We start from the raw sequence: 12,035 nt of genomic DNA, 5'->3' as shown, positions 1-12,035 counted from the left end.
GGGGGGGGGGGGGGGGGGGGGTGAGGCAGAGGAGGTCATGGGAAAGGGAGAACAGGTGCAGATGAGCAGGTATCTATAATAGCAAATTATTTCTGTTTTTTCTGACCAGCACCACTAATACAAAATTCAATAAAGCTCTGTTCTATAACAATATCTAATTGTGTTTGTTATCTGTTGCTGCACAGACCAGAATTTGAGAGCTGGACTTGGAACAGTCGCATCACCTGCTGGAGCTCTGTCTGAGCTCTGTGACCCAAGACTGATGTTTGATATGTTACAAATGACATCAGCAGATTCTCCTCAACCAGGACCTCCGGTAACAGGTCATCCTACCTGCTGCATCAGCCAGAAATGTAAAGGACACCACAACATCACAACTCCTGCGCTTCCATGCTGCCACACATGGAATCATATACAGTACCAGTCAAAGGTTCGGGAAAGTGTGTCCAAACTTTTGACTGATATTGTATTTTGCAGAAGGGGGTCCTGCACATTGCCAGACACATCTGGAATGGCACCTGGGCAGTGGCTGATTATCCAGATCCAGGGGAGATGAACCAGAAGTTCAGCTATGCAGTTTACGGACAGTTTGATGTGTAACAACAACAGAGCACTAGGACACGGTTACAGTTGTTATCCCTTGTTGCTGTGTCTGGAAAAATATGTGACTAGGACCAGATCCACATGGACAGTATCAAGGTTTCATAGTAGAGTAAACTGCAGTAGCACTGACAGGCAATAATCTGTGCTTTATCACTCTATACATCAAGTATTTTGCTGTCCTTTTTCCCAGGAGGATGTAACAATACCAAGTAATATTTTTTTCTCTTTATACTTGTGTAAATATTTAACTTTGTATTTTATTATTTATATGCACAATCTGTTCTGACTTTTTTGAATAAAATCTTTAAAATGATAAATGCCTTTTCCTTACACTTACAGCACAAACAATGAAGTCGTTTTATTTAGCATCTCTTTGTATGCTACACAAAGCGTGTAGTATGTAAAGCGAGCTACACATAGAGAAGGATGCATTTATATGAGTAACAGTGGTCTAAGCAATTACACCTTCATTACAACTTCTTAAAAACTTTGTACGTTTGTAAACGCGTCGCCAACGACCTGATTTTCCGAGGTTTGAAGAGCTAAGCTACGTTTCTATCACATGAAGCTGCGCTCAACGGGTGGGAGACAAACTGACGAAGTGGTGGAGGTGGAGCGGGGGGGTGGTGGTCTCATCAATCCCTGTTTTAAAGGTTTGGAAGTTGTGGAGTCTCTCACAACTAAAAAACCCAAAACACAAAGTCCCGTTCGCAGCCATGACAGACATAAGATAAATACTAGCAAGCCACATCTACTCACAACTACAGTGCAGACATACAGGCTGCACAGATTACATACAAGACAACATTATGTGTAATCATAAAGTTAGCTACACTGTCTACTAGCATAGCTGATGTCGCTTACACCCAGTGCTATCTAACGTTAGCTTCGGCTAACACACAAAGCATACGTTGGTTTATGATTAAACAGCTGCAACAGCTCATGAAACATCTACCTACGTTAGTATAACACAAAAAATCAGCGATTCCACCCGACACTCTTCGGCAGACACATGACATCTTTATTTACAGTCTATGGTTTTTACCAGCAGCTGAATTATCCACAATGATCCTCCTCTCCCTAACAAACAGACCAGGGGATTAAAACTGGTGAATGAATAATGCAGTTTGAAAATCAGGACGTCTGCAGCAGCTGGGAGCTGAGCTGTCTAACATTTCCTCAGCTTGTTTCTCTGATAACTTCAGATCCAGACGTCCGACGACTAAAATCCTTCATCTGGTTCAAATATAGAGCTGAAAACCACCAAGGTGTAAAAAGTGTATGTGGCTTAAAACTAGATAAAAGTACATTTTTAGCTTCTGGCAGACAAACACACTGACCACATGTACATAGAGGATATGATGTCACGGACAGATGACTAAATAAAATGTAATATTACGATGATTAAAATCACAGTTTTCTCTGGTTTTAGAATTGATGGAGATATTTGGGATAATTTAAGAAAACAACAACATTTTAATGTGAAAGAGTTACAGATTATTAATTTAATTTGAATCTAGAGTAATTGTGATTGTTCTGGAGTAATCCTTTCAGCCCTGTTGTAATGAATACAGTGCCCAGTAACACATTACTGCATCACCTTCACACTGCATTGAGATGGAGGTATGTAGCTAATAGCTAACGTTACCTGTCATGTCTTTTTGCAGTTCATCACAGACGTCACTGCCGTCATTGATGGAGCCGGTTACAAAGACAAGGGCAGATTAATAAAGATTCTTCAGCCTTACAGTCCTGAGAGAAAAAGTTCCTCCTACATCGTGAGAGGAAGCTACGAGGAAGTGGAGCGTCTTTCAAACAAACTGTCAGCAATGAAACATCACCTCAGTCCTGCAACACCTGGACGAACCCTTCAGCAAGATCCTGCTCCAGCCAGTGTGAAATCAGTGGTCGTGTCCTCGGTAGTTATGAGCTACATTCAGCAAAAATGTGCAAAAGAACTTGACAAAATTCAAGGGAACAATTTTGTCATTGAAATACAGCCTGACCTCAGAACAGCACACAGTAACCCCGGTGTCACAGTGCAGGTGACTTTTAGACCGCAGCATACCTCCGTACAGCCTGTTCATGCTGACTATGTCAGACAGAGGTTCATCACATTCTACCAGAGAACAGCCTCTGACTTGGAGGCCACATTGGTCCCTGTGAGTTCACAAAGCCACAAAGACCTGCAGAGGAGATTTCCACAACTCCTCATTACACCCAGCTTCAACAAAGATGAAGCAAAAGTGAGCGGGCCTTTTATGCACATTGCTCAATTGAAAGAGTTCCTTTTAAAAAATACACCAAGTCCAAGCAAGAGTCCAGTGAGCAAAGGTGCAGCAAGCAGCAGAACCTCAGGTCCTCAACCTACACACAGCAAAGATCCTGAGGATGAACCATGTCTAATCTGTATGGAACAAATAGTCACAAGAGAAAAGGAGACGCTGCGGTGCAAACACTCCTTCTGCAGAGACTGTCTGAAAAGAGCTTTCCACTACAAGCCTGTGTGCCCGACCTGTGGACAGTTATATGGCACGTTGACAGGGACACAGCCAGAGGGAGGCACCATGACTGTCACCAAAAACTCTTCATCTCTGCCTGGATACAAGAAATATGGAACAATAATCATCCAGTACTACATTCCAAGTGGCATCCAAAAGGTAAGGCTACAGGTACAACTCTGAACAATTTACACTTCCACATTTTTGAGGTTACCATCTATGAAGTCATAGGAGCCATAAAAAAGAATACATTTTTAAAAGAATGAGAAAATAATGGAAATATAAAGAGGAATAAATAAAGGAATTAAATAAGTAAATCAAAAATATATATAAGAATCAAAAAATGCTTTTCCCTACTGTTTTTTCTTTTACATATTACCTTTGCTTTTGTTTTTCCCCCAATGTTTTTGCTTTTACCCTATTGCTTTTGCTATTCCTTGAAGGACCAAGCTGTCAATCAACTGACTTTGGGTGAGCTCTCCTGCCCAGCTTTATTCACTTATATATTTCTCTTTATATTTCCACATTTATTTTCTTACTAGGTTACAGATTTATTTATTTCTATGCCACTCCTTTGGCTCTATAACCATCTCCACCCACATACCACCCCATCATGAGTGGGAAATGTAAAGGATGACTCTCAGTTCACATGATGACAACTGACTGTGAGGATTGGTCAATAAATTATACATCTGTTTACGTCTGATTATCTATCTATTTTACAAGTTGAAACTTGACACTGGGGTCTCCTATCCATATTCCAAGCTAATTGATGATTCTACTCTAAATAGCTGCTGAGCTTGTAATCAGATATCAAATATATCGTCATTTAAAACCTTTTATTCAAACAAAGAAGCAACAAAAGATTTTTGTCAGCGCACATTTGAGATTTTTTAAAAGCTCATTGAAGACAAAGAAAATGTTGTTAAAATGACAAAATGCTGACACACACACACACACAGCTGTTGCAGCTTGTAAAAAGCTATTGTTGTCTAGTCTCCGGTCCCAGAATCATAACTTCCAGCTGGCAGAACATCATAAAGCAGAGAAAGCTTGACTATGTGTTTGCAGGAGGCGCATCCTAACCCTGGTCAGCCGTATGAAGGTGTGTCCCGTACAGCTTATCTCCCAGACTCCTCGGAGGGCAGGATGATCGTCAAACTGCTGAGACGAGCCTTTGATCAGAAGCTCATCTTCACCGTTGGTCAGTCCTCCACCAGCGGCAGGAACAACACAGTCACATGGAATGATATTCACCATAAAACCTCCACACACGGAGGACCAACTCAGTAAGGACTCTTTCTCTGGCAACATTACATTACCCCATTGTTGTGCCTTTCATGTAATCCAACTATTAGTCAGATAAGCCAATGAGCGAGTAGAGTGTTCCTGCAGAACCACAGGCTGCAGTTTCAGGAGGACCCTAGTTTTTAGCAACACTGCCACCTAAGGAAGTGGATGACAAGACTGCATTTGGATAACAATCAAAGAGCGAGTATGACAACTCTTATGAATATATTAAGAGTAGTCAACTAATCTACCACATTTATAATAATACAATTATATATTATTATTAATAATATACAACCGTGGTCCTGTACTGCAGCCTTCTGTAGGCGGCTGCAGGAACGTAATATTGCCCGATTTTATATTAGCAACATTAAACTACTAAATTATAGCAGCAGGGAAATCTGTATTTGTCAGGTTTTCAGACACACCAGGAAAAGACCCAAACAAACAACTCAAACACTGTCAGGTTTCCAAAAATCAGGTCCTTTAATACAAAACAGGTTCGGTAAATGGGAGTTCAATCAACGAAGGCAAAGGTACAAAATCGGTGGGCCAAAGCAGGGTCAAAGACAGGAACTGAGTAAAAAACACTAAGCGCTCATTAAGGAAACACAGTAATTGCTGGTACGCGGCCGGTCACCAGGGAACAAGACGAGCTGGCACAGAGGGGAGAAAGCAAACAGACCATATACTCAACAGGGAGGGGAGACAATGAGACAATGAGACACAGGTGCAACACATCAGGGCGGGGCAGACAATCACAAAGGCGGGAAACACACAAGGGCAGGAAGTGGATCTGAAATGAGAGGAGAGTTGCACACCAAAATAAAACAGGAAACAGAACTGAAAAAGTGAGAAAAAACTAAAACATGACCTAGTGCCAAGGCGAAGCATGACAGCGTTAATGTTGTGAGTAATGAATAATGAGTATTGAAGGGTCACGTCAATATCTGATCAACATCTAGTGACTGCAAAGGCCATAGCATATGATTCAACCTTTATTTTATCTGATAATTGTCTAACTGTGCTAAATGCGCAAACTACCCAACATGCAACTCTTAGCGACCATAAGACAGAAAGTATTTGGGTGGAGTACTTAGACAATAAGTAGTAAATAACATCTACGATCTAAGGTCCTAGAAATGAAATCGTTGCAGTATTGCAGGAACATGCTGTTGCACTGAGCAGGCCGTGTGACATTTCATATCCTGCTGCCAAAAAAATATTTCCTTTATTTCCTCATGCAGTGATTAGTTTTTAACATCTACATATTTATAAGAGAAACATATTCATGTGTCCTAAATATAATCCCCAGTACCGAAGTCTCATCTGGGTTCACAGGAGGAGACTGGACTCGACTGTATGAGTACTGACTATAAACCTGTCCATATGAAGTCACTTAATCTCTGTCATTGTGTTTGCAGCTACGGATATCCAGACCCTGGTTATCTGAGCCGAGTTCAGGACGAACTGAAAGTCAAGGGAATCGAATGAGTCAACAAATAAATGTACTACGATGATGTATGAAGTTACACTATTATCTTTACAAACATCGTCTCTGATTGTAAAATTAAAATTAGATGTTAGAGATTATGACACAGATTGATTCATTAATCTAATTTGATACGTCATAAATAATCACACGTTAGTCAACCATAGTCTCACCTGTTTTCTACTATCATTCCTCATTCTTCTTGGATTATTTTTTATTGACTTGTTCTTTTATATTTATTTTCACAAAATATAGAAAAGTTTATATTTGTAAATGAACAATCGATTCCTATTGACCTTTTGAATGTTAAACTTCATGATGTGTAAACAACTTATTTTGCTGGTGATGCTAACTGGGTTATCTTGATATATAGTGTCTATTTTGCATTTGTAGTAGCTTGTGTATCCAATATTCACAGCTCATGTAGCACTGGTAAAATGATTTGTTGTCAGGTCTGGGGGGTTTAATTACCACTGTATGATAAGAGGAGCATGTACACCTTACCTGAAACCCAGGTGAGCTCAGCTGAGTTTCCACAGTTGCTGCACTCACTGCATCAAGTCGCCCACCCGGGTTCTCTCCTCCTGTCTCCAGCTATGTATCAGAAACTAAACTTAAGTGCTTCAGGAACGAGGGTTATCATGTTTTGTCTGTCACGGTCAGGAAAGTTGAAGCATGACATGTTTTCATCTCCGTCTCTCACCTGCCCTCTGACAGGAGGAGGAGCAGGTCTGGGAGCATGGCAGCCAATCAGAGATTCTGGTTCTTAGTGTCATTGTTACTTGAGGCTTCCTTCAGCATTCCCTCAGTCCAGCTCTGCACAGTCGGACACATGGACATTGACGTGTGCTGTAGAACTTCAAAATAAAATACTCTGCAGGTCCATTGATTTGGCTCACAGGACTAAACCCTTCCCATCTATGAATTACTTTCACTTAGACATTTAAAGGAGATGTACCTGTACCAACAGCCTGTATATGCACATAATGTAATCACCATGTTGAGTTTCTGCACTGCTCACTAACAGAAAAATACTTACATTTGAAATTGAAAATTCAAAATATTTGATAGAAAAATTGACTTGGTTGTTTAGTCTGGGTTCAGCAGTCGAGGTGCCTCTGACAGCAGTTACAGTCTCGTTTTCAAGAATACTGATTTGTACTTTGTCCATGCACGGCAGCTAAACAGTGGTTGTGGTGAAAGCATGATGTGTAGAAAGAGCCGGGACCCTTTACCTTTCTTTTGGCAAGATGACGTATTTTACTTTTATGGAAATCTCCTAAGGCTCTATTTCTCTGTGGCTTAAGGATGTCATGTATTTTATTAAGTAGGAAAAGATAATATATTCTGTGAAAGACACCGCAGCAAAATGTTTTCATAAATGGACTTCTTTCATAGATTACCCCTCCCCATCCCCCCACCTTACCTCCCTCCCTGCCCAAATTTTCCTTTAGGTTCTTTATATAATTTTTCTCTATTCCCTTTTAATTTATTTATATTAGTGATTACACATCAATAGTCATAAGTATTTGAATGATGTATGTTTTATATATTTGATATATTTATTTATACATTATAATTTATTATTAGTGTTATTTTTTGTATTAACAACCGATCCTGAGATTGATTCCCCTCTCAGCAAACACTGCGTCTGCGTGTTAATTGTTTGCTGAGCACAATGTCGCGTTCAGGCGGTGCTGGGATGAAACCTGAAGACATTGCTGAGATTATTCAGACCACTGTCAGTGAGACATCGGCGTCTTTCACTGAAACACTACAGGGAGAGATCTGATCTTTGCAGACAGAACTTCCAACTCCGGCATTTCAGTTTCCCCCTCAGAATTGAACTGACCACATTTTTTGACTATTGTTAAATGTCTTATATTTCCCTTTGACACTAATGACTAGTCTTTCTGTTTTGACAGGGAATGTGCAGGGTTTGAACAGGATAACCAAGAGAGGAGTTTATAGATAGCAAAAATATTGATATTGTATTAATTCAAGAATTACAGCTATAGTATAACTTACCTGTTATTTCTCTATATATATATATATATATATATTATATTATATTATATTATATATATACTTGCAGCTTCGGTCTACCTTAACAGCATTAGGGGTTCCATGGACTTCTGAACTCTCTAAGCATGAGCTCACAGGGCAACTGTATAACACCAGCAGGACCAGTGGGACTGTATCTACAATGTATTCCCATTACAAGCGACCTGGTAAAATGACTACAGTTCTACTGAAGTAGCTTGGGAAACTATCTGAAAGAACATCAGATACACATCAAAAAATCCTAACCACCAAACTATTCCTCTAAGATTTGTGCACAGAACCTACTTAACACCTAAAATCAGACATCTGCTTAAATCTGCTCCATCTCCTCTATGTTAATTCTGTCCACAAGGTTCAGGGAGTGCCCCAAGGTCCCCATGTCTGTCTACTAAAAAAAAAGGATATGGCTGTCTGGCCTAACTGCTACAAAGAAAATCCTGGTTGTACGGTGGAAACCGCCACCACACATTGTCATGAAAACACTGCAGATTTGTTGATCACTCACTAGGGAGGGAAATCAGGGGTGATTATTCTTAATTGTTGACATTTAGTTGTGTATATGTTTATATGTATGTGCAGGCATGTGCATGTGGGTGTATATGAACAGGATTTGCACATACGAACATAAGGATATGAATTAAGACAATGGAGGTATATATTAACCTGTATTTATGCTACAAGTTAAGGTATATGTCAAGTATGCTTGTATATTATCTTTATTTGTACAGTTGTTAATTTTATAGATGGCTACAATATACCATGAATAAGTTCTAAGTTTATTTAATTCAGAAGCATATATGTATATGCATACATGCTCTTTTCTTTAAAAATTTTCTCCTGCTGATATTCATTCTGTCAACACGCCATAAAAATTGTTCACAAAAAAATAGGGAAACCACTTGTAATCATATATTCCTGTATTTGTTGTATCCTCAGTAATTATATAAGAGCCAGGACCCTGAGAGTGACTGAGATCTCATGGGCTTCACCTGTGTATTCTTCCATGTGAAGTTATTTAGGTTTAATTTTGTATTTTGTAATTAAATTCACAGACAAATCTGAGCAGATTTTGTTGATCAGAGCTAGTTATTGAGTCCACAGTGAAGCAGGTGCTTGACCCTCCAGACACACAGCATAAACTGAAACTCACTCCTCTCACCCTTAATTCAGTGGTTCTCAACCCGGCGGGCGTGAGATTATTTTGAGGGTAGCGGGATGTTTTTTTCAAAATAAATAAATAATAAATACTTTTGAATATGACTTTTCTATCAAATCTCCCACACCAATGTTATAATGTCCTTATGCAACAGATTTGAGTGAGTGAGTGAAATGAGTGTGTGAGAATCTGGGAGGGAGAAGTCGGAGCAGCAGACTGAGCGTGGCACAGCACAGCGGCAGATGCTAAATGTTAACCAGCTACTGTACAGTGTCTGAATATGTAGTGGAAAGTCTGCCAGCTCAAGATGAGACCAATGTCAGATATGTGAAGGTGGGCTAACGCAAAGTAACATCATGTGGCTAAAAAGGTTGAGAACCACTCAATTACATGAACTCCATTTAAATGGTTGTGTCAGAGTGAAGCTGGTGAACACGCAGTCACTTATCTCGTGTTTTAGAGCCATCATTAAATTAATGGTCAGTTTGAAAAAAAAAAAATATCCATTTATATCCATAGAGGTTTAACATGTTATAAAAGAGAGAAACTGAAACAAAGTCTGGAGTTGCGGAAAACTCATCACCTCATGTGCCAGGGTGAGCAGTGGTTGATTTGCAATCCACAATATAGTTCATGTGTCCAACTGGTGAACTACAGGAAACACACAGACTGTGATTTATGCCCTCATACATCAATTAACTGACCCGAGGCTTCACATGGGACAAAAATGTTGTGTTCAAGGTCCATGAGTTTCAAATAAATATTAAAATCAGTTGTATGATGAGGCACTTCCAAGCTCTTGGTTTATTTTCTAGGGTCAAAGAAAGTACACAGATTAGAGGTCCCTTTATTTAGATAACATATAATCTCTCATATTCAATCCACAATACGAGGTGATTCTCAGACGCATAAACCTGTTGCCCACCTCTCCTCTTCCCCCACAGTCTCTGTCTAATCACTCTCAGCTCTCTGCTACATACAGCACCCCGAAGGAGGCCATCTCCACTCAGCAAAGTCTTTCACAAGATCCATGAGCTTCGTTAGCAAAAATCTGTGTTAAAGCAAAGAACAGTTGAACAAATGTGAAAATAAAATTCAAAAAATTGAGGCAATATGAAATTAAGAGCAACGTTTGTTGTGACAAGGCTTTGTTGAATGTTTGAGCACAATGTCCAACAAGTGAAAGACAGTGCAGCTGATCCACGGTTCTGGAAAAGTGACAGTGTGAATTTGTGCCTGATACAAATACACAAGTATATACATCAACATCTGGAATGTGAGCCCGTCTTCTGATTCTTCTGATCACACTTTTGGATTCTTTCAAAGTTCAGTAGATATAGTGGGTTTATTTTGAGAAGGTGAAATCTTTGTCTGTCTATTTGAATTTTGCTAACAAAGGTAGCTGGCATCGATTGGCTCTGCTTTCCTGAGTTTGTTCCCGCTGCTAAAATATTTCAGTTTAATCCTCAACAGCCAAGCACACAAAGATGCATTTTCCCCTTGTCAGAGTCAGTTAACATTGTGTCAGCTGATGTTACTGCAAATCAGACAGATATTACAGGCTAACCTGGTTTATATGAGCACATTTAGACAGTGTATCTAGAAGTGATACAATCCAAGCCTGGGTCCTACATCAAAATGTTTCACTATGAATAAAAAGTCAGAGGATTTTTGAGACGGTATGACCTGTTTTCAATTCATTATGTCAGAAAGTTTCATTAAAGCTATAGTATGTTCAAGAATTACTTCAAAAATTATAATTTTAGTTGAAATTTGCTCCAAAAACTATGTTAGTGTGTTGAGGTGCTGCAGACTCATTGAACAGCCTGGCAGCAGCGCCGACATATTCCCTCCTAAAGTGTTCTGAGCAAGCCTCTTCTTTCTAACCAATCAGAGAATGCCAAAGCTAGCATTAGCTGCTGGAAGATGTCACTGGGTCTGACTCACAGGCTGGCTAGGTCCAGATTCCTGCATCAGCTGAAACAGCGAACGTGACCAGAATGTAGGTGGAGGACTGGGCGGGGCCTAACGGAGCAGGGAGAGTTAGGGAGGGAGAGTTAGGGAGAGAGGGAGGGAGGGGAGGAGCAGAGTAGTTTGCCTTTGAGTCTCATGCTAGTGCTAGATTCCCAGGGGTTTCATACTGTAGATTGTATATTTAGTATCATTCATTTTTCTTTCCACCATCATAACTATCAACTGTATATGTTTGTGTGTCTCATTATGTTCACCAGTTCTACTCATTTTAAACAACAAATGGAGATGAGTCTAATTAACCAATAATAAAAGTCATACTGCAAAAGTCAAAACTCCATCTTCCTGGACCTGTTTATAGCTTCCATTCATGTTTAGACTTTTTGTCCCGTTTTACACATGAACTGTGTGTGGGTGGGGGGGGCGGGGGGCAGGTTGTTGTCCCTGGATGAGCAGGTATATGTGATGGATGGATGGGATGGGTTCAGAGGCATCAACAGAGTAGTTCTAGGTCTAGACTCATACTTGGATCTGTCCTCTAGTCAACGAATAGATCACATCCTTACACTTCAAATTTGGTAGAATAACCATGTAAAGACTTGTCAGCATCACTGTCCTGTACATGTACACGTCTGCACATCTGTACACATCTACATCACATTGGTTATTGTATTCTGAGGTGTGTCAGGATGGTACCTCGAGTAACCTGTGCCATACACGCTGTACCTCTAACTGTTAAAGATAAAAAGATTTAACAAATAGAAAAAAAGAGGATATGAATCAATATCTTGATTTCAGCTCCACCCACATCATCACCAACCATTTCATTCTAAGTTCCATATTATTATAATTTTTTTTAGCAAAAGTGAACACATAAATGACAGAAGGGGGGGGGGGCATGAAGGATCAACAAGGACTGTTATCTGGGAGGGAAGGAGGATGAGGTGGGGGGGGGGGG

At 39.9% G+C, this 12,035-nt stretch overlaps 1 protein-coding gene across 2 annotated transcripts in view; it reads left to right on the top strand.

The window, feature by feature from the left end:
- LOC111647928 (E3 ubiquitin-protein ligase DTX3L) overlaps positions 1-9,197 on the top strand; it is an 11,979-nt gene extending 2,782 nt beyond the window's left edge. Inside the window, exons 2-5 of one of the 2 annotated variants that reach the window (XM_087171595.1) lie at positions 2,271-3,263; positions 4,176-4,393; positions 5,819-5,915; positions 7,812-9,197. In XM_087171595.1, coding sequence (XP_087027721.1) covers positions 2,271-3,263; positions 4,176-4,393; positions 5,819-5,888 — 1,281 coding nt within the window. In that variant the 3' untranslated portion in view covers positions 5,889-5,915; positions 7,812-9,197. Of the gene's footprint in view, positions 1-2,270; positions 3,264-4,175; positions 4,394-5,818 lie in introns of both variants that reach the window. The other variant, XM_023397630.2, reaches the window with a different exon arrangement.
- The last annotated feature ends 2,838 nt before the right edge of the window (positions 9,198-12,035 follow it).

Source organism: Seriola lalandi, unplaced genomic scaffold (genome assembly GCF_002814215.2).
Source record: "Seriola lalandi dorsalis isolate HSWRI2012SDOR001 ecotype SW California unplaced genomic scaffold, Sedor1 jcf7180002054883, whole genome shotgun sequence".
In the NCBI taxonomy this organism is placed as follows: domain Eukaryota; kingdom Metazoa; phylum Chordata; class Actinopteri; order Carangiformes; family Carangidae; genus Seriola; species Seriola lalandi.
Note: the sequence above shows the minus strand (reverse complement) of the source record. Positions and strands in the feature narration are given on the sequence as shown.